This window comes from Alosa alosa, chromosome 22 (assembly GCF_017589495.1).
Source record: "Alosa alosa isolate M-15738 ecotype Scorff River chromosome 22, AALO_Geno_1.1, whole genome shotgun sequence".
Classification (NCBI taxonomy): domain Eukaryota; kingdom Metazoa; phylum Chordata; class Actinopteri; order Clupeiformes; family Clupeidae; genus Alosa; species Alosa alosa.
Window position 1 is genome coordinate 1,602,411 of NC_063210.1, and position 22,025 is coordinate 1,624,435.

Genomic DNA, 22,025 nt, shown 5'->3' on the forward strand with positions numbered 1-22,025 from the left:
CTCGCAATACAGTTTAAGCTAGCCTACACTAACACACAATATGTTACATGAATAATGGGCTTCAAATCAAATAGGTGTTATTTTCAGATAGATTGCAGATATTCAGATAGATTGCGTCTTGTCTGTTAACTACTCATTGCAGTCATCGTGAAGTGCTGTATCTCGCGGTTGGAAATACCATGCACTATGCCGTTTAGGCTATATAGCTAGAATAATACATGTATCCAATGATATAATGTTTCTATACAAAATGCTATTTCACTCTGTTTTACGTGTGTAAGGCCACCGCACATTCAAATAACTGCCCTTCATGAACCAGGCCGTCACTCTCCATAGGTGAACTAATTTCTCTAAAACTGCTTTTCCATGTCTCACCTGCAATAAACATAGGAGGCTATAAACACAGGTACAGTGGGTCCCAGTTAAGTTTGGACGGGTTCCTTCATGAATCACACACCCCATTTTCTCAGCAGAAATGGCACAAACTGCAGTTGACACAAACAACCACAAGGTGTCACTTGGGAGTTCTGCCACTACTATTTTTGATGCGACTTGACTTAACTGCTTCCATGACGCTGTGAGCCATTACCAAACATATATGATAATACAATAGCGTGAGTTTATATATCTTATACCCCGTGGGGTATATCTTGTACCCCACGGGAACTTAAATTGATCACGGTAGTTTAAGCTTACACTTAAACAGACAAAACATTCTAATATGAAAATGTAGATGCAATTGTTGTAAAATGGTGCAGCTCCTTTAAGAAAGCCCTGTGCGCAGGGAGAGAAAGCGAGAGGGGATATGTGTGTTAGAACTTAGATGCGTGTGGAAAAAATAGACGTGCTGTTGAGACTGGAGCGAGTCATATTCAAAATAATGCAAAAAATGCATTCAAACGAAAAAGATATCAAAGCACCTTTTGCGTTTTTTTAAACAGCTGGACAAATGATTTAGCTATGTATTATAGCCTGTACACCAGCAATTGTTGAACATTTACCTGTACAAGTGCATTGACAGTAGCCCAGCCTAACAAGCATGTTGCATGTTGTAGGCCTACTGTAGAAATTTCCCTTAAATTGCAACATGCCTGCTTGCCGACGTTCAAACAACAACGAAAAAAATCAACAAGAGGGTTGAGTCTGAATGACACAGTGTTCAGACTCATATTGCTTCTCATAACCATCTATAAAAAAAGTGTTTTCTTTTCTTTTTGAGCACGTCCGAATCCCAGGACATAACACACTGGACCTTATAATAGGCTCGAGATATAATTCCAAAGGGGCAGATATGGGCCTACTGCACTTAAAACTTAAAAAGATTGAACGAAGCTTCCCGAAATTTGAAATTGCGATCAGTGACTGGCATCGGGTGAACAAAGCTTTTCGAAGTTAAACAGGCTAGGCTATTAAAAACTATTTGCGCACCTCAATGTCACAGCAGAGAAAGGGCTCTCCCTTCTATGAATTGAAAGACGTTAGGCTACCTGCAAACTGGCCAACGATTTCATTGCTGAGTTTGCGAAGCAAGACAATGTTTTTTTTCCTGAGTCAGGATATGGCGAGTCAGTGTCATTTATTTGTCCAATGTTAGCCTACAGACCAGTTTCCATAGTGCACAACTTATCAACAGTTTAAAGGAACCGTATGTAAGATTGTGGCCAAAACTGGTACTGCAATCATTTTCAAATTACTGTAGAGCGGTGTATCCCCTCCCCCTCCCCTGACTCAAGGTTGCCAACCCAGATGCCGAAACACTACTGACTTTGTGATTAGTAGATAGGTAGAGGGTGGTGCATCAGGCCAAAACACAACATGACCTGACAAAACACAACATCAACATCAGTTGAGGGCTGCAACTTCACTTTTTAAATGACAATATCTTGGCCGGACTACTGTTGTCAGTGATATAAGTATTTGAAATGAACATGATTTCTTAATGTCTAGTGACATATCAGGGCCATTTTATGATTAATTGAAATACATGTCTTACATACGGTTCCTTTAAATGTCGTGTGTGTTTCTGCTGATTGACAAGTACCGTTCAGCACAATGATTAATGCCCAATTAATTGCCCCTGTTAAAGTGTTCGCCTTTGTTACACTATTTGGTTTCATGATGTAGCCTATGATGAAATATGTGACTCAGCTAATGTTATAGGCTATACAATTTCCCCTCTTAAAGACAAGCTGGTATAGCTTATTAGACTAGGCTACTATTAAAATGCACCGACGGTAGCCTTGGCTGTGTTAAGTAAGCTATCGCATGATTTCATGCAGGGATGGATTACTGAACAGGCCTACCGGGCCCAGGCCCAGGGGCCCAAGGGGTCAGGGGGCCCTGAAGCCCAAGCCTTTGCATGGAATCATTGCCTCTTTATCAACAAATCAGGATGTAGGCTATGAATCTGATTGAATTTAGTATTGGCCATCCCCAAAATGCACCAGAATACAGGAAATCACATCAAACAAATTTTAAACATTCTGGGGGAGGACCCCCAAACCCACCCTCCCACATATACGACAATTAGTGGGGGGCCCTTAATACATCTGGGCCCAGGGGCCTGAAAGTTTATAATCCGCCCATGATCTCATGCACGTAAGTTCATGCATCTGTAGCAGGGTTAATTATGCTTCCCTGAATTCCCCCATCGTTTCTACAAGTTATATTATAGTTTCCCACGCCTCTGTGGTACAGTAGGTTGTAGGGAGGTGTGGCTTGGGTGTGGCAGGGGTCGGTTCCCACGCTGAAGACCCCTTAAGTGTTCATGTAGCCCCCTCCTCTGCCTCTTTTGCTACTGTCCTGAGGCAGAGGTATGTGGAGTCTTGCATACAATAAATCATATCTTTTATTTCTGCTTTTATGGTTACTTGTATGGTGCATTTTTCACATAGAACTGTTTTCTGGTGTTGCACACCTTATATACGAGTTATGTTTATTTAATCACTGTTTTTATGTTAGCTCGTTACACAATGCACATTACCTCAGTTCTACATGCTACAGTCTGCTAACGTGGCTGCAGGTGTAGCGACGTTAACTAGTTAGCTTACAGACTTTCATACTGGTGAATTGACTGAATGCATTTAAACGTGGTTTACCTGTTTGATTGGCAGGAGCTGTGATGCGACTGGCTCGCTCCCTGTCTGATGTGTTTGTTTTGTGTTATATTTCAGGCATGCCATGTTTGTTTAATGTACTTTTGTTATTGTCTATTCACATGTACTTTTGTGGCGATGCTGTTAACTTCGTGTCTAAATGTAGTCTTGCAGTCAGCTCTCTTTTTGCTACTGTTCTGAGGCAGAGGAGCTGTGATGCGACTGGCTCGCTCCCTGTCTGATGTGTTTGTTTTGTCTTATATTTCAGTAAGAGTCAAAGACCAGGTCGGTTGTGGCGTCTCTCATTATACACAACACAACGCAGAGAACGTGGTAGAGGGAAAACTACCTCTGTTACACATCTGTCAAGTTCGCACAGGGCCTCGCACCCCCTTGCGATGGCCCTGCAGCTCCTCCGAAGGAAAAAGTTAAAATACGCGATAAACCCGGGAAAAGTTGACAGGTTTGTTTCGGTCCCGGTGATTATTTGTGAAATTGTGCAAACGACAGCCTTTTCAAGGCATTTCAAGGATGGAGTCGTAGCATGCAAGCTCCCAAATTGACCCAGTAGCCAACAGAAGGCATCAATAAATTGTTGGGACTGGGGAGGGTCATGCGTTTTTTCTCAATCACTTTTGAGGGTCATAAAAATTTCTTGCTGGCGAGGGAGGGTCACGTCTTTTTTGACTAACGCTCCCAAAACTCCTCCGGTAGCCCCTTAAATAAATAACGAACAGTCCCTAATTGATTATAGCCTGTAGGCCTACACCAGCAATTGTTGAACATTGACAGTAGCCCAGCCTAACAAGCAGATGTTGCAAAAGACATCAAAAGACGCAATTAATCAGAAATAAATAATGTAATCTGCATCGCTTTATTTAACAAACTGCAAGCAACAAGAGGGTTGAGTTCGCTGTGAGGCCAAACCCAAGAGCAGAGCCTATCTGTTAAGGCACTCGATAGGCTATAGGCTATGGTAACGAGCTGTGTGCGCCTGGAAAGACAATAGAAGATGCTTTCTGAATAGCACAGCGAAGACGGCTCTGGTCATCCCATACCCTCCCCCCACTTCCTGTAGCCTACCATTATGACTTGTTGCCGTTTGGGACATTAAGCTTTTTCACGTTAAGCCCCCCTCCCCCACCCCCTTCTTTCACAAGCAGTGGGGGAGCGCGGGGCACAAAGTAATACTTTTTGGTAGACAAAGTCAGGACAGATATTTTAGAGAGAAGGAGAGACGCCGGTGCAGCTCAGATGTCTTCTTAATTTTCTTTATTCTTTAGTAAAAGGTGCAGAACATTATTCAACTTTGACTAACGTTTCGACGTGTCGATGTTTTTGACTAACGAACATTGAAACGTTAGTCAAAGTTTAATAATGTTCTGCACCTTTTACTAAATAAAGAAAATTAAGACATCTGAGCTGCACCGGCGTCTCTCCTTCTCTCTAACACTTTTTGGCTTTGGCTAAATATTTCTAAAATCATTTGAGTTTCACTAGTTACATGTTTTAACAAGCAACACTTGTTATTGAACTAATAACAGACGTGTGTCGAAAATTGACTTTATTTTCCATACGGAGAAATAACATATGCAGAGTCTAACCAAGGTCAATCTTGCCAAAAAAGCCCTCAAACCTGAAAACACATGAGGCAAAAGTGCAAAACATCACAAAACTAACACGCGCATATTTTTGTATTGCAATCATTGTAGCATACAGTTGTAAGAGCGCGTAACAGTCGTTTTACTCCCCGTATGCGCTCATCATAAAGAACGTTTAACGTGTCCCAAAAACAGCTATCAATTAATCACCAAACGTCTTATAAGCCTAAGCATATATACTATTTTGATCCCGTGGGGGAATATGTGTGCATGTATACTTTATTTATGCACTATGTGTGCATTTGTGCGCATGTGGGCTACTACTAGTACATGGGGTGGTCGGGAGGAGGACAGCTTCTCTCGTCCCTAGACATTCAGCAATAGGCTGTTTTGCATCCATTACAAACAAGCAATGTGAAATTCTAGGATTGGGGAGAGCGCCTAGTATGCCTAGTCTAGTGCATAAGCATGAAGTTGAACCTTTAGATCAGTGGTCCCCAAACTTTTTCTTCCGAGGGCCAGCTCACTATGCCTGGCTCTAAGAGAGGGCCAGGGACTCTGAGTATATCAGTAACCATGAATAGCTTAGTGCTGTGAACAACAGCAGTCTATCTTAGTTGAATATTCCATTACATTTAATCTACTGCAATTTAATACCATTGTTAGCGGTGTTTATGTTGCCATCATGCCATATCAGTGTAAAATGTGGCTCAAATGAAATAATACTGATAAAAAGACTTTAGCATTCCCAAAAGTATTAGCAGGGAGTCCCAAAAGTATATTTTATTCAAAATGTGTGAACTCTGTCTTTGCATACACAGCTCACATTGTGAACAAGTAATATCCTACAAATAATTCAAATAACTCAAACTATGAGAGTTTTATGAAGTGGTGGCAAAAACATCTGAAAAGACCACCATTCTAACTTTCACTCACCTGATGAGAACTTTGTGAATTGTGAATTTGTATGAACATTTGAAGGAGTGAATAAAAAATAGAAATAATTATCCCAGAAAGTCCAGAAATATGACTTGAATAGAAGTTAGTTAGTTATTAACAATTAATTGATAAACTTTTAGAATACTTTGAGCACTGATGCAGTCAGTGTCATAGGCCTCTTACATGTTTGCAGGTAGGCCTACATTTCATTCCGTTTTCGATGGCAAACGCAAAAACAAGCGTAAAACAAGTATTACATGTGTACTGTTAAGACTTGCCATAGAGAATGAATGGGGGAAATTACGGAGGTTATAGTTTGACGATGTCGTACTCCCGTGCGGGCCAGATGCTATACCACGGACATGACTTGGGGGGCCACCTAAAATGAGGTGGCGGGCCGTAGTTTGGGGACCACTGCTTTAGATGAAAAACACTCTTTAATAATAGGCCTACAATAAATAAATAACCCGCTAATGACGTTTAGGCTACTTTTGACCATCGCATTTATCGCCTGTAACTCCGTGACAAGGACCTACAGGAAAGTATTTGGATGAGCAACGGAGGTTAATGTTATGTTTTGTTCACATGATATAGGCCTATGTCTAATTATTGTTGCAGTCGAAGAAAAAAAACGGAATGTTTAATTAGGTCCTCCCTTTCAATCGCCCCGAAATGGTCGTCTCTCTCAAACTAACTTTATTCTCAAAATGTTGAGTTTAATGTGGACACGTCGAGATTAAAGTCGACATGATATTTCAACTTTATTCTCGAAATGGCGAGTTTAATCTCGTCATGGCAAAAATATTTTTTCCTTCATGTGTGGCCCTAATACTCAGTCGTAGATATGGGATTAATTTAGGGCCATTAATAATTTAACTTGAAAAGATGTTCACAAATTAACACAGATGTGTAATTAAGTTTGTGTGAGTGTGTGTGTTAAAAAAAGACATAATTTACATGTGTAAATAAGTTTGATAGCTGTAGATTTTTTCAGTATGTTTATTTGATAGTGGTTTTGGACAAAAAAACAGGTCAAACAGTCATACATACCACTGACATGTTATTGTGCCTGGACTTATAAATAAATAAGTATATTTGACTTTTGATTTTGGCATGCTATGATATTATTGAAAATGTAAGCAACTTGAAATACTGGATCCAGAGTGTCTGAAAGTACCCTCAGTCCTCAGAGGGTTAAAAACCCCAAGGAGACTTGGTTGAGTGTTTAAGATTAAAGGCTTTTCATCTTTATCATTGATTAAAGGCTTGCTAAATACATTTGAAATATTGTGTTTACCCTTAATTTTTCTTTGATTTTTTAAAAGTAAAGGGTGCCTTCGACCCTTATGTAAGGAATAAGGGCCACAGAGGTGTCCCACTAAACAGTATTATTGGATGAGTCAAAGAAATAGAAGTCAACACAAAGCGGAGTGGAGTTTCCTCTGCGGAGTCTATTCATGTAGTATAATGTGACACCTAAAAGGTCATTATCCCATTATCCCCCTGATTCCCATTCATATCGCCAACAAAGGAAACATTTAGTTTGTAGCACGATAAGGATATAACTGGGATATCCTTCAATCTAGTGAATTTGTTACTAAACGCCATAATTAACCAGTGTCTGGCATCATTCCTTTTATAGCCTTGGCCTATGCATTACCCCTTGCTCTAATAGAGGATTAGATAGATTCATTAAACCATGGGTTGTCTTTTCCACAAACTCTAAATCTTCTCAGAGGTGCATTCTTATTAATTAGGGCTAAGAAGGTTGTCTGCCATTTTACTGGCAAGGTCACTATTAAAAGGACCATGCAACAATGCTTGGTCATTAAAATGATTCTTTTAAAAAATGTGTGTTAAAAGACAAAAACAAACCTGACGTTTACAAATACACTTCTAAAAGTCCTGAGAATTATGTAAACACTGGATAAAGGGTTGATACTGGAATCACAGCAGCAGGTGTGGATCAGTCAGTAGCATAGCCGATGATTGGTCCCAACCAGCGTTCCACATCAGCTACGGATATCTGTTTTCTGTTGGCATAGTCTTCAACCTATAAAAACACATAAAAAAAAAACGCAAAATTGAATATTTGACATGCTCCTCTATGACCGTAAATATCCTTGGCATTTGGACAAAGCAATACATTTGAGGACATCATCGTGGGCTTTAGGAAACAATGATCAATTTTGTTCTGCATTAATTGTTGAGTGAATCAATTTATCAAGAAAAATAGTAATCAACAGATTACTCCACTACGAAAATAACTTAGCTGCAGCCCTATTATTTATTCAGTCAGACTAAAGCCTGGTTTACAGTCTATCTAAACATAAATAAAGCAAAACCTGTTTGACATAGCTCTGACACTTATACACTTATTCCACATCTGAGTTCATCCTACATTAGGTTTGAAGGCTAACAGGGTAAGATATATGCCCCTGTAAAACATTTTTTTTCATTTATATTTTTGCTTTTACTACTATATTTATTTATTTTTGTGAAAACCTTGGGTCAATTGCATTGTGTTTAAGTGTGCTATATAAATAAATGTGACTTGAAAAACAATAGCTATATTCAAATGTCTGGAATACTTGCATTCATGAGACTGTAAGGCGAAAAAAAATCTCAATATCCATTTATTGAGGGGTGGGGGGGATGGGGTGGGAGAGGGGGTGTATTAGGGGTGTATTAGGTCTAATTGAGTGCCTGTCACTTCGACGTTCGTGAGGGAAACCTTGCAATTGTAACACAGTTTAAAGGCTGCTGATGTTTGGATGCAATTCATAACGTTTTCTACATAGTTAAAATAAATGTTCGTACTTCTCCTTGGGACAAACACTTTTGAATTTCATTGTCAGAGTCTGAGTCATTCAGTGTCAGAGTCAATAAAATAAGTCCTTCAACGAAATTGACAAGCAGCTGTAAGTAGGCTAAGCATGCTAAATCCGACATCCAAAGAGTATTCGCAATGGGTAGATACTGCTTGATTGCATAACTTAACTTAGTTTAGTCTCTTCAATGTAGCCTACTATGTTGTGATAAGATCTTAGCAGAGTTAACTTCAATGTAGCAGTTTTGAACAAATTTACACAGCATGGTCACGATGCTAAGCGGATTTAATAGCAATTTAGCCAGACGTCTTCTATGCAATGCTTCTATGTAGCAACAACAATTCTTCAACAATCGTGAATATTTTGTTAAATGTGCAGAGGAGGGGCAGCGGGCTACGAGAGAGAGCGGGGCGGGGCAAGGAAAGGCTGCGCGCGTAAAAAGGCAATGCAAGGATTTGATCTTATATTTAGCTTAAATTAAATTAAACATATAATATTTATGTGTGGCGGCTGATTTTTATTTTGTGGCGCCCCGCCACAGATTAGTCAATGTATGGGAAACACTGCTCTGTGTTTGACCTCCACACATGCAGTGTGGCTTACCATACAGCATGTCACCTTACTTTCCCCCTTTTAGAACAAAGACTACCTCTGGATGTCATTCCTAAATGATCTGTAAATGTATGGAACGAATGTAACATATTCATGTTTGGTCTTACATTGATCCTTGTAATGTGGAGTTCATGGGTATATGCATAATTGTAGACTAAGAACTACACTGTAGTCTGTATTTGAATCTCACACCTATCCTTTCATACCAACTGACCAATTACAGGCCAGCTGGGTAGGAGGATATGTCTGGTGCACAAGAAGCACAGCACCCCCGACCAACTATGAAGCTCACCCATCAGAATTTCAGTGCCCCTCACACACTACGCACACCCACCAACCAGACATGGCATAGTCAAGGAGGATGAAATTAATATAAAAAAGTTAGAAATGTGACAAAATTAACTGTGCACTATTATTTGTAGCTTTTGCAATTAGGTAATTGCATTGGTTCATATTGCGATTACAATTGCGATAATTTTGCGGCCCTACAAAAAACAAACAAACATGCAGCCTTATAGTTTTACATCATACTGGAAAACAATCCTTGAATGGTCTACTTTTGAATGTATACAGTGATGAATTCAATTGAACAAGCTCAGTGCACAGACCAGAAAATCCTGACTCACTATTAGAGCAGATTCAAAGTTAATGGAAAGATACACATACCTGTTCTTTGGTGATTTTTCCCACAGCAAAGTAGCTGGACTTTGGATTGGAGAAATACAGCCCTGAGACAGCAGCAGCAGGAGTCATAGCCAGAGACTCAGTCAATCCAATACCTTAATATAGGGATATAATGTTATACTACACTAATCAAACCACAGCTATAACACAGACGTACATAAAAATGTATATTTGGTAGTTGTGATCTAAAATAAAATAACAGCGGAGAATAAAGCACATATATTTCCTTACCCGTCTTCTCCTGGATATCAGCCAGCTTCCACACGGTGATCTTCTCTGTGTGGTCTGGCTGGCTGGGATAGCCAGACGCAGGGCGGATGCCAGAGTAGCGGATGCGATGCATGTCCGAAGCCTGGAGGTCCTCTTCAGTAGAGTATCCCCACAAGTCTTTGCGAACTCTGGCATGAAGTTCTTCAGCAAAAGCCTTGACATACAAATATTTGCGCACAGTCTGGTTAGTATCTCGGAGTAAATGGCATTCATGTACTGCTCAAAGAGAATGCATGTTTTGTATTTCATGCTTTTGACAATATACCTCTGAAGTTCGCCTACAAAAAAGCTACCATGTATAAGTAAGTATAAGTATATATATTCTTTTGATCCCATGAGTGAAATTTGGTCTCTGCATTTATCCCAATCCGAGAATTAGTGAAACACATTCAGCACACAGTGAACACACAGTGAGGTGAAGCACACACTAATCCCGACGCAGTGAGCTGCCTGCTACAGCGGCACTCGGGGAGCAGTGAGGGGTTAATAGTTTTTTTCCAGAACAGATAGGATCAACCAATATTCAATGCAATATTCCTACTTAAGAGGGTTTTCACAGTTCCCTCTCCATCCGTATCATGAGACTAGGCAACACTGCACAGGTATCTGGAACAGAGTGAATATTAAATTTAATAAGACATTTTGCAGACCTCAGCAAGCCGATCAGCAAGTGCTTTGACCATGATGCTGTTGTAGTCATCGCCTTGGCTCTCAAATTTCCGACTTAGTTCCTCAGCACCAAAACAGGCCACAGCAAAGAGTCCAATGTAGTCACAGACACCACTGTCTTTAGGTGCAATGAAGTCAGATAGGCAAAGATAAGGGTCTGAACTTGCGGAGTCTTTCTCAGCCTGGCAAAAACAAAACAGTTTATTTATAGCGATTGCGAAAAAGTACAGCATATTTAATCTATATAACTGTTTTCTTGCCACATGTACACACACACACCTGAAATATCAATAAACATTCAGACTATTTTGATGTTGTTCTAGATCAGAGAGCACACACCTGCTGCCGGAGCCCATAAAAGGTGGCAATAGGCTGGCTGAGTTGTGGGCAGGTGTTCTCAGCATACACATGGATGTCATCCCCCACACTTTGTGCTGGCCAGAAACCTACTAGTCCTCGAGCCCAAAGCTCTTGGCTATCTATGAGCTTATCTAAAAGTTTCTGGGCATCATCAAATACTTTTCTGGCCTCCTCTCCTGAGGACACAGGAACACACACAAACAAATTAAAAATGGCTACCCATACAATCGGCAGCTGGTTCAAAGATCACCAAAAGAACACAAGGTGCTAAACAAATGTTTGGAATGCGTAGCAGTTGACAACATAGTAAGCAGTTGACAACATAGTAATACCAAATGTCTATGTAAGGGCTGCTCACATAGACATTTGGTATTACTATGTTGTCAACAAATGTTGTGCAGTAGGCAAATGGTCAACAAGAAGCTCAATAGGAAGTAGCCCCAAACTGGTTTCACTTCTCTCCATTCTAATCATATGAAGATACTGCCAACGAAAGAATGAATTTGGTAAATTGAATCCGAATAGCGTTTTTGGAAATTCAATTCATTAGAACTGAATTCCAATAACATTGTGATTGTGATATTGTGAAATTGAATTAATTTGAAATGGTATTTCCTAACTGAAAATTCATCACTATAGACTTCCACATTCAGTTCCGCAGTCAAATGTTTTTTTTAAAATTGTGACACAATCCATTCTGTATTATGTCATCATTTTAGCATTACAGGAAATGGTTGAGGTACAATAAAACATATTACAATGAGTCACATCCCTCAGTGGGAAGCTGAGCTGGTACAATCCATTTTGTTTGGCCTTGGCGATACTTCTAACATCTTCAGGTTATTAAGTCTGGCAAATAGAAAGACAATGTCCACAAAAACTGAAGTGTGGAAAATAAAGGAAATGTAGTAGTCACTCTGCTGATTGTTTGATATTGGTGTGGCATGGATGGATTGATGCCGCGATGGCCACTCACTCTATTGCCACTAGCCATACTAGTTTGCTAGTCACATTAGCCATACTGAAGCTGTTCCCTCCTATTTAGCTGTTAAAAATTATACAGCCAATATTGGACAAGACATGCTTCCTACTCTTTCTTGTGGCAATAAAATAGCAGAATAAGCCATAATGTGTCAATTATGTTTCAATTACAGTATATTCCAAAACTTCCTATGGGATAGATAAAGTATCCATCTACCTATCTAGAGTCCAAAAGTCTGTGTATGCCTCCCAAAGAGCATCTGTACCAACTTTAATGTTTCTATACACCCCAGAACACACACACACACACACACACACACTATTAAAATAGCCCCACATAATCATAATCACATACCCTTCACCATATCTCACGATTGGCATGGGGTACTTTCCATATATCACCTCTCAATGCAAATCAAATCAGCTATTAGGCTAACTGAAATAAATCCATACCAATCTCTAGGTATGGTGAAGGATATGTGATGATGTGGGGCTATTTTAATTCCAAAGGCCAATGGAACTTTATCAGGATGCATAGTATCCTGGATCCATGAAATAACTGGCCTTTAAAAATAAAACATCTGCCTGCCTCTATGGGAATTTAATATAGGGGTGTGAATACTTACTTTTAAGGAAGAGCATTTATTTATTTATGATACATTATTCATTCACAAAGAAAATTGGTGTCCTTAAAGGTTGGATATTACCTATTTGTTTTACTTAAGGCATTAAGATCAATTTCCAAAAGATGATTTTATATTCCTCTTTTTAGTCAACTAGAATGGGTTCAAAAACTTATGAGCCTCACTGTATATAAGTGTGAGAGTCTTGTAAGCCAGCATTTAAAATGATTAAGGGACTGATATTAATGTTCCATACCTACTGTTTTATCCTTGAAGATTTTGGGATAGCCTCTATTAGGGTATTTGCCTCTCAGCTGCCAAATATCGAAGAAGGGCTTCCAGTCAATAAAACTCACCAGCTTCCGTAAGTCATATGTCTCAAAGACATGTGTGCCACTGATCTGTGGAAGTACTACATGAACAATTTAGTAAATATTCTGTTTTCATATTTTGGATCAATATTAATCATCTGAAATTCCTAATCAATAGATTAGGCTTTAAACACATGTATGACAACATATCAACATTAAAAAAATATCAAAAACACTTTACTCCCTGAAAATAATGGTAATAAAAACACTTAAGACTTTTTAGCAGAGTAACTGAGGAGAACACATACTGCCTGTAAATATAAGTGTAATGGAAAGGGAATAAGAAACAAAAGTTTATATTTTTTGCTAACACTAGACATAGCTGATAATGTTACAAAAGTATGGAGGACATAAATTCCCAATTTTGTCATTGACTTTCATGGGATTGGGTGGTGTTAATCAATGTACTACAACAAGCTACTGGGAGCAACTGTTAATAGTAGGACTTTTTCTAGTTATAGTTGTAAAACTCAAAGGACTTAATGTTGTTCAGCATATACCTGGTCTAGGCTGAGCCTGCCAGTCAATGTGTAGACCTCTCTCCCTTGCCAGGCTGAGAGAAAGGAAGCGTCGTTCCTGAGAAAGTAAGGACCAATCAATCAGAAAATGCAGATCCAGAGCTACTAAAAGGCAATGTATGGAGCAGGAGACAAGACATTTAAGCTGTATACCTTTAATGAGTCAAAGTGATCTTGCCGGATTTCTTCATATTCCTCAGAAACTTCTTCAAAGTACTCGTCTTTCAAATCCTCATCGAGAAGTTGACTGCACTTTAGGAGAGTGAATGAAAAAAGATGACATTTAAGGATCTACAAGGCTCTCTAACTAGATTACCCAGGATAAACTAATTTGTATATACCCAGCAATGAGTGATTTTTTTTTTATTAGGGGTCCAAGCAGTGAGCTACTGGATCCCGACTGTGTTTGTTCTGATTGTTCCGTAATATTAGGGGTTCAATCTGTACCTGCTGAATCCCTATTTTGTGTGTGTATGTGTGTTTTTTTTAATTTATATATAATTATTCCACATTATAATTATTATGTTTTTCCTGCACCAAAAGTGAATCTGCAGCCAATAACCGTAACATGTACAGACACCACATCGTCGAACACATTTTTGCACGTTGGTTGTGCAGGGCACTGCATTTTCCTAGATAGAAAGAAAAGAAAGAAATGACTTACCACTACAACACTCCGTGAAGCATCCAAAACGTGTACCACTGGGAAACTGTAACTCGGGGCAATTTTTACAGCAGTATGAGTCCTATGGAGCGAGTTGCATATAAAGTTTGAGAGATAACTATTTGGCATCACTGATTAGGGTTTCATCCATCAAATGACATCTCTTGTATGTATATTACTCCTTATATGGTCCTTAATGCACAAACTGGTAAAAGGAGGTTAACATCTTCCCTTTAATCTGCATACAGTCTCTCACTCACTTGGACGTGGTTGCACCCCCAATCAACAAAGGGATCTGCATCCCAAGGCGTTCCATCTCCTTTGCTACATGAATCATTTCATCCAGAGATGGAGTGATGAGGCCAGACAGACCAATGATATCTGTCAAAAAACACAGATGGCTGGGATCACAGCGGTCCAACCTCTTGGTGGGGAGATGTGGTCAGTCCCACTTTAATTTCTTAAGATGATGTTAAGTCCATTTACCATCAATGGTGTGATAACCATCACACTACCGAGACTTACTGTTGCCATGACTTGTATACACTGAAGATATGCAAATAAAAAGCTCACCTGCTTTTTTCTCTATTGCCTCCTTTAGGATTTTATCACATGGAATCATGACCCCCAGGTCGATTACCCTGGAAAATGGAAATTTACATGAGAGGAAGCTGTCTGAACCTTAAGTATAATGTGTTATATGAGTGTTCAGTGTTTCCCACAGAATTGAATTCTATTTGTGGTGGTAGGTGATGGGGGGTGATCACAGTTTTTAACATATTTGCGCAACGTGGTTATGATGCTAACCGGATTTAAGAGAAACATGGAGAGGCTGCGTAAAGGTGCACATAGCTCTACAATGAAAGGATTTCAACCAAGTTAAGTAGTACAACACAGAAAATCATTGTGTGGTGGTCAATGTTGATATTGTGGTGGGCCGCCACAAATAAGTCAATTCATAGTTTTCATCTACAATGTAAAAATAGAAAAGACCCATAAAAAGGTGGTGTTTCAAAACTGTTGACTGGTAGTATACAGTCCTGTAGACAAAGGCAGGGCAGTTCAACATCTCTGAGAGTGGGAGATTGTGATTTTGTATACTAGTATTTGAAATCAGTCTAAATCTAGAATGTTGGAATACAAATATTTGCTCAAGTCAAGGCTACTTGTTTTATCTATTTATTATACGCACTAGGGTTGGGTATCGTTTAGGTTTTATCTGATACCGGTGCTAAATCGATACATTTAATATGATGCCGTTGCCAAAACGGTGCCTGAACCGGTACCGTTTACTTCTGAAATGAATACTGACATGGAGGTGATAAAAGTATGCTCGTGTTTGTAGTAAAACATTTTCAGCATTTTTTAAACAAGTGTATCACTGGCTGTGAGTGTACTGAGCTACTGAGTGTAGTAGTATATTCCCCACCTGAAATTGTTGCATCCCAGCACAACACCCACAATGTTTTTACCAATGTCATGAACATCTCCTTTAACAGTAGCAAGCAGAATAGTGCCTTGGTATGGATCCTGAAAGAGTACATTTTTTGGAAGCATTACTGGATGTTAAGCAGAAACATTGTCCATATATTGGATAGAACATTGGATATACTGTGCATCTATTGGACACAAAGTTTGTGTCAACCAAGCACTTTTTTTATGCTGCCAGCATCTATTTTCTATACAAATCCTATGAAGTTCAGTGTTCACAGCGTATATTTTCCCCCCCCATTGCCCTCACAGCACTTTGAGTTGAAATCTATTCTTTTTAAAATAGCACTGGGCTTGTCAATATCACTTATGTCTAGCTGGCCAAATAAAATTGAGGTAAGGGCAGGACCTGATTGCCAACAATGTCGGTAGTAGCAGAGGAAAAATCAATCAGCAAAACACTCTGAAAATGAGGTTTAGGGTGCTTTAAGCACCAAAAAATTAATTGGGTAGGCACAGGCCCCAAGACCTCACTATGACTTATTAGTGATTTAATGTTAGTTGATACAGTAAGTAACAGTCCTTCAGACTTACTATGTCCACAGATGAAGAGTTTGCCTGCATTTCCGCTCTCTCCTTTTCCATGAAGGGGATTAAATAGCCAACAGCTTTCTTCATCACACGAGCAGACTTTATCACCTGCTCAGACGTACAAACAAAAGCATATACTGTATAATTGTGTATGATAGACAGGTCATGCACAGAGGTCACAACTGCCACCAACCTGGCTGTGACAATTATGCAAGACACAACTGCTAAACCACATGATTATGATGAGTAGAAGCTAAAGAGGAGATATGAGAGCAATGCAACAATAGACAGTAGGGTTGGGCGATGTCCCCTTAATTGGCATTTGACGATATGTACAGTAAAACACTGCGATGGATAATGATATCGTCCTGGGGGGGGCTATTTTATGTACAACGCCACAGCGCCCCCCTCATGATCTCCTTTTATAAGTTTCTTGTATTAAAAAGGAGATATAAATTATCGTCAACAATGACAAGCCAGTTGGAACCTGCCACTCGTTTTCTCCCCCTCTCGTGCGCGCTCAGACGCGTTCTCAATTAAATGGACTAGCATACGTTCAAGTTGGATCTTAATGGAGAGGACCCGAAAAGTATCATCTTTATGTAACATGCTGTTGGTGCATTTTGACATTGTAAACATTCTCTAACAAGAGCGAGAAGCAGTAAAAGCTACTATTATACTATTTATGTCCCTCCTCTGTCTCTTGGTGCCCTACACACAGTGTGTGATGCGTGTGGTGGTAGCAGCAGCACTGAGCACTGGCAGCACTAACACCATAGACAGTAAAATAAATTCTCAGGCTTGCGGCTTCAGGTTTTGTGGCTTCCATAATCAGCCCATCACAAAGGAAATCGGTAAACACAATGCGTTGTGTTACTACTGTGTAACGCATTATGTGTATTTCAAAATTAACCGCAGCGATTAACGTTAATTTTGACAGCCTTAATTTTAAGTTCAACGTAGGCTACAGTGTGAGACATACAAAAAACAGACAATAACAATTTCAAATCAGGAATTATTTGAATAAGACAGTAGTTTCACATAGACTAATAAGTGCTTCATTTTTTGCGCACACTGGCTGACAGTCCTGCATATGCATCAGTTCTAGACTCAATTTCATTTCCAAAGAAAAGTTTTTATGTTAAAGCAGGAATTACTGTAGAATTGGTAAAGGTAAAAAAAGTAAAGGTTTGACGTCGTGCTTATACAGTAGAGCATTTAGTGCTCTTCCCAATCCCAGACGTTCACATTGCATGTTTGTTTGTAATGGATGCAACCGCGAGATAGGCTACGTGTTTAACGGCAATGAGTAATTAACAGACATGAACCAAGACATAGGCTATAGCCCAGCAGCAATCTAGGGACTGTTCAGTCAAAAGTTGCATGACCCTCCCTTGCCTGCTAGAAATTGTTCAATGACCCTCCGACAGAATTGTTAAAAAAGACATGACCCTCCCCTGCCAATTGTCGCCGTCTTCCGCCCGTGCTGCTTTGCGCCACAGCCACACACTGTGATAACGCTCTTAAACCAATCTTTCCCGTGAGCTTGCATGCTACCAGTCCTTCCTTTTCAAATGTGTTGCGCCTATTATTTCACAAATAATCATATGTGATTAATAATATGACAAATAATCCCTGTGCATGGGGACCGAAACAATGCATGCCAACTTTTTCCGTGTTTATCACGTATTTTAACTTTCCCCCGCTGTCTTGCCGTTTTAATGTTTTCCCGTAGAATATCCCATATTTTAATACTCTCATGACGGCCCTGCATCGGGCCTGTCTCTGTGTTGCCCTGTTGCTACCCCTTGCCCTTCCAACGAAACAGATGTCTTCAAATGTATTGATGGACCCCCTTGAAAATTAGATGATTCATCTCAAGGGGCTATCCTTAATAAAATTGAAATTGAAAATTGAAATTGAAATCATCGTTTTCCTTGCTTGAAGGCGAACGTAGAGTGATGTTAACCTATTTAAGTTGAACGGCGTGATTGTCGTGAGAGCACGATTCATTGGCGCTTGCATGTTCGGCCTTATGTCTACGTGCGCACCTGAGGCTATTCCGCTACTAGAGAAAGAATTTCCCCTGTTTGTATGTTCACTCCAAGTTGGCCTACCATAACTTACCAACTCTGCACTGTAGACCCTAACTGGCTATTTATATTTTTCTGTGAAATAAGCAAATGTATTTGTTCAACTTTATGAAGCAGAGTTACGCACTAGGCTACTTGGAACATAACACATTTGACAAAGGACAGATGTTATAGTGACAAAATATTAACTTTCAGTGTTTTACAATGTCTTTGTCATGGGGAAGTTTTTTTCCCCATGCATTTATTCTAGGCTACTGTCAGTGACTGCCGTGAGAGAAGCGGGTTCTGTGTTTCGTTCATGTCAGTGACTGACGCGAGAGAAGAGGGTCTGTGTTGTGTTGCATTGCGTTAATTTATTTTCAATTGGGCATGCCGTGCCGTGTCGTCCACAGCTCTTCAGTTCTGACAAAGCCGAAATTACTCCTTTTGAAACAATGAGTGTGCGCGTTTGTATGGTTATATTGCTTGACAGGGGGGATCCCAAGCAGCTTTCAGCCATAAGGCTACTTTGAGAACATTTCTTAATTCACCCGACACTAATATTCAAAATGTTGAAAACTATTTCGGCATAACCTATAAGCAGTTTAATTAAATGTAATGTTAGTTGTAAACAAACAGGCTACTTGGTGAGGCTTGGCCTCACAGATGCGCTCGTGCCTTAGATTAACTGACCACCCGATTCACGTTGACTGGGGGGCAGGGGGGGGCCAACAAATCACACCTTCCCACCAGCTGTGACAGCTTAAAACAAGTCGAGGACTCCTAACTCACAGACCTATTCACAAACCGGTTTTGTGGCATTTCGCCTGTTTTGAAATCCTATGCGGCTACAGGAGCTTCCAATCGTGAGGAAGCAATTTTGCATTGTAGGCATAACTAACATGCAATAACGCCACCAACAACAACCAAAACTAGGCTACTCATTGTCATCATGTAAATTAAATGTAACATTATTGTGAATCAAATTAAAATGTTCTCTTTTGCAAACGTAGGCATAGTAACAGATTAATTTAATAATGTTACAAAGATACTACATTAATCCATATGTTTCATTAGGCTACTAAGCTATTTTGTTTTGCCTTACTCTTGATTCATTTAGGCTAGGCCTTTTTATTCAGTTATTCATCATCTTCCGTCCTTGTGTAGCGCACGCATTCTCAGACCTGTCACCTGCTACTCATCGTAAGGGAGGTGTTTGGAATCATTCCCGCGTTACAATCATCAGCCAATCAAGGTGGTCACTTCAGTCAAGCTCGTGCATGAGAAATAACGTCATCCATAGCAACGAAGACTCACTCACTCTTAGTCAAAGATTCTAGAGCGCTCAGCTCCAGAATCTGTTCAGGAGTTGTCATTTTCCCTTACTAAGAGTAGATCTGAAAGGCTTTGTGAATAACTTAATGAGAGAAACTCCTAGCTAAAATCTTTTATTGCTATTTAGGAGTAGCCTACTCCTAGTGGTAAGATAAAAGGCTTTGTGAATATGGCCCCTGGTGTCTAACCCAATGCATAGCCCATTTACACAAAATAATGGTGGAATATTAGGCTACTGATGATCATTGTTATTTAAGAACATGCGTAGGGCACCAAAAACATCTTACTCGTAAAAAAGCATCATACCGCACATTATGGCGGGTCTGTTATTTAACCTACTTACTGTAGGCTGCGCAAACCACAGGCCTTTATTTTGGGCAAGCCTGCATTCGAGGCAGGCCTTCTGTTGAAGAATTTTATATAAAGCCTCATGCTAACAGTAATCCTCCTGCCCCCGATACCACAGCTGTGGATAGTGTGGAATGTTCAAGTAATAACACAATCCAATGTGTGTCTCAATTGTCCCCCGCTGACCACCTCACACATTTCTCTAGATTTTGTAACGACCTTACATGACACAATGCCATAAAATGCCAGTTTTTAGGACACAGAATAATGTTTATAATGATACCAGTTAGGCCTACGTTCAACAGTAACATGTAAGTGTAATGAGCTATTCATTGTCGAAGGTGCATGGTGAAGTGAAATTCTTACTTTGGAAAACAAACATTTGCCGATATCATTGGATAGGGGATAGGCCTACTTGTTTATTTTTACGTAGCCTACAATGGCCAGTTCAGACAAAGCGAAATTACTCATTTTGAAACATTTGTATGGTTATATTGCTTGACTTAAATCCCAGAGAGTAGGCTACGCGACCCCACAGTGATGGGCCTAGTGGTCTTACGTTCAGTGTGGGGTATAAACAAGCTGAGAATTTAAGCGTGTCACGCCTGCCTGTCACAGGCGTGGGAGCTGAAGCTTGGGATACAGTTACTACAGTAACAGTATTTTATTTTACGTCTTATGGAATAATTTTTTTTTTCACTTTTATAAAGGCTTTGTTTGAATGCTGTTGGAACAAATAGTAGTTGATTATAAAGGCAACTTTCTGTTGCAATATTCTGTGTGTTCTGGACTGCAGGTAACTTGTTAAGCCAGTGGTTCTCAAACTTTTTCTTTCATTCCCCACTTTGATCAAGGGGGCATTGACTGATGATAGTGGAGATAACGTGTTATCCCAAGGCCTTTGCAAGTCAGCATCTCCGACGGTAGCCTACCCTATTAAAAATATACGTTTTCGATGTCCCAAACGGAGAGCCATACTTAATTGTTTAAACGATCTCTATGCTACTCACCAAAATGTAGGCATGGGAACATGATGAAGTAGCCTATCCAACTGTTGTGTGTTAAATTATTGTGATTACGAGCCAGTGGTTTTCAAACATTATGCGTGACTCGGACATCTAACGAAATGCAACAGACTCATATCGTCCTCGCATTCGCAAAATGAGGACAGACAGCTCAGATAACGGGTGTACCTCCAGTTATGCACGGTTTTAGTCAAGTAATTTAAATGTGCTGGTGAAACAGTTGTGTATTCTATTGTTATTTATCCCTATTCACCCACGCCGTCAATTCTGTGGCGCAGTGCGTTAAGGCCGGCTGATGACAGTTATTTTATTATTAGTTATCAGTCCCCTGTCCAAGAGTTCAAATCTGGGTTAAGCCCATATTTTGAGAAATGCTGAATAGACCACAACCAATTTCAGTTCTTCAACACGGTCACCGTTAGACTAGAGGGGAGAAAGAATGGGAAAAGATCTGGGCACAGTTCTTCCAGAGCTTCGTGCCAAGTAATAAGCGTTGATTCGAGATGTTTGTGTGAATGAAACAAAGCGTATAGGCCATAGTGTGACATGCGTAAACCAATGGTTTAGAGATGACGCCACAGGGTTTTATTTAAGAGAGCCTACATTTGTATGTAGGCAATTTATATTCACAATACTTAGACCTACTAAAATAAATAGTATTTTATTTGTATTGGTTGTTTAGAGTATAAAAAAAATAAAAAATAAATAAACGGTCGGTCTTAACGCAAGTTTACAGATGTATGTAAGCAGATGTTAGTTAGCAGATGTATTTTTTTATTGTACAGAAAAATAAAAATGACATGTCAAGCAGTCAATTGACTACATTGCAGTCAAGAAGTAGGGCAAATTAATTTACGAACAAAAATGTGGGTCATAGTTGTCTAAGCCTCTATAGCGTAGCCTGTTAAAAACGTCGCCAGATAGCATTAAATCGGCAACAACATTGTTTTCTGCAGAAGCCTACCCAAGGCTACAGATTCATTCTGAACAGTTATTTCTCTACTG

General features: G+C 39.7%; 1 protein-coding gene across 2 annotated transcripts in view; it reads right to left on the reverse strand.

The window, feature by feature from the left end:
• Window positions 1-6,601: 6,601 nt before the first annotated feature.
• The window catches only part of mtr (5-methyltetrahydrofolate-homocysteine methyltransferase), a 53,962-nt gene continuing 38,538 nt past the window's right edge, over window positions 6,602-22,025 (reverse strand). The window contains exons 21-33 of one of the 2 annotated variants that reach the window (XM_048233592.1): window positions 16,244-16,348; window positions 15,648-15,748; window positions 14,792-14,859; window positions 14,479-14,599; window positions 14,219-14,300; window positions 13,708-13,806; window positions 13,537-13,612; window positions 12,922-13,077; window positions 11,041-11,237; window positions 10,683-10,883; window positions 9,994-10,186; window positions 9,745-9,857; window positions 6,602-7,688 (exon numbers count right to left, since the gene is read on the reverse strand). In XM_048233592.1, coding sequence (XP_048089549.1) covers window positions 7,602-7,688; window positions 9,745-9,857; window positions 9,994-10,186; window positions 10,683-10,883; window positions 11,041-11,237; window positions 12,922-13,077; window positions 13,537-13,612; window positions 13,708-13,806; window positions 14,219-14,300; window positions 14,479-14,599; window positions 14,792-14,859; window positions 15,648-15,748; window positions 16,244-16,348 — 1,599 coding nt within the window. In that variant the 3' untranslated portion in view covers window positions 6,602-7,601. Of the gene's footprint in view, window positions 7,689-9,744; window positions 9,858-9,993; window positions 10,187-10,682; window positions 10,884-11,040; window positions 11,238-11,819; window positions 11,911-12,921; window positions 13,078-13,536; window positions 13,613-13,707; window positions 13,807-14,218; window positions 14,301-14,478; window positions 14,600-14,791; window positions 14,860-15,647; window positions 15,749-16,243; window positions 16,349-22,025 lie in introns of those variants that run through there. The other variant, XR_007192393.1, reaches the window with a different exon arrangement.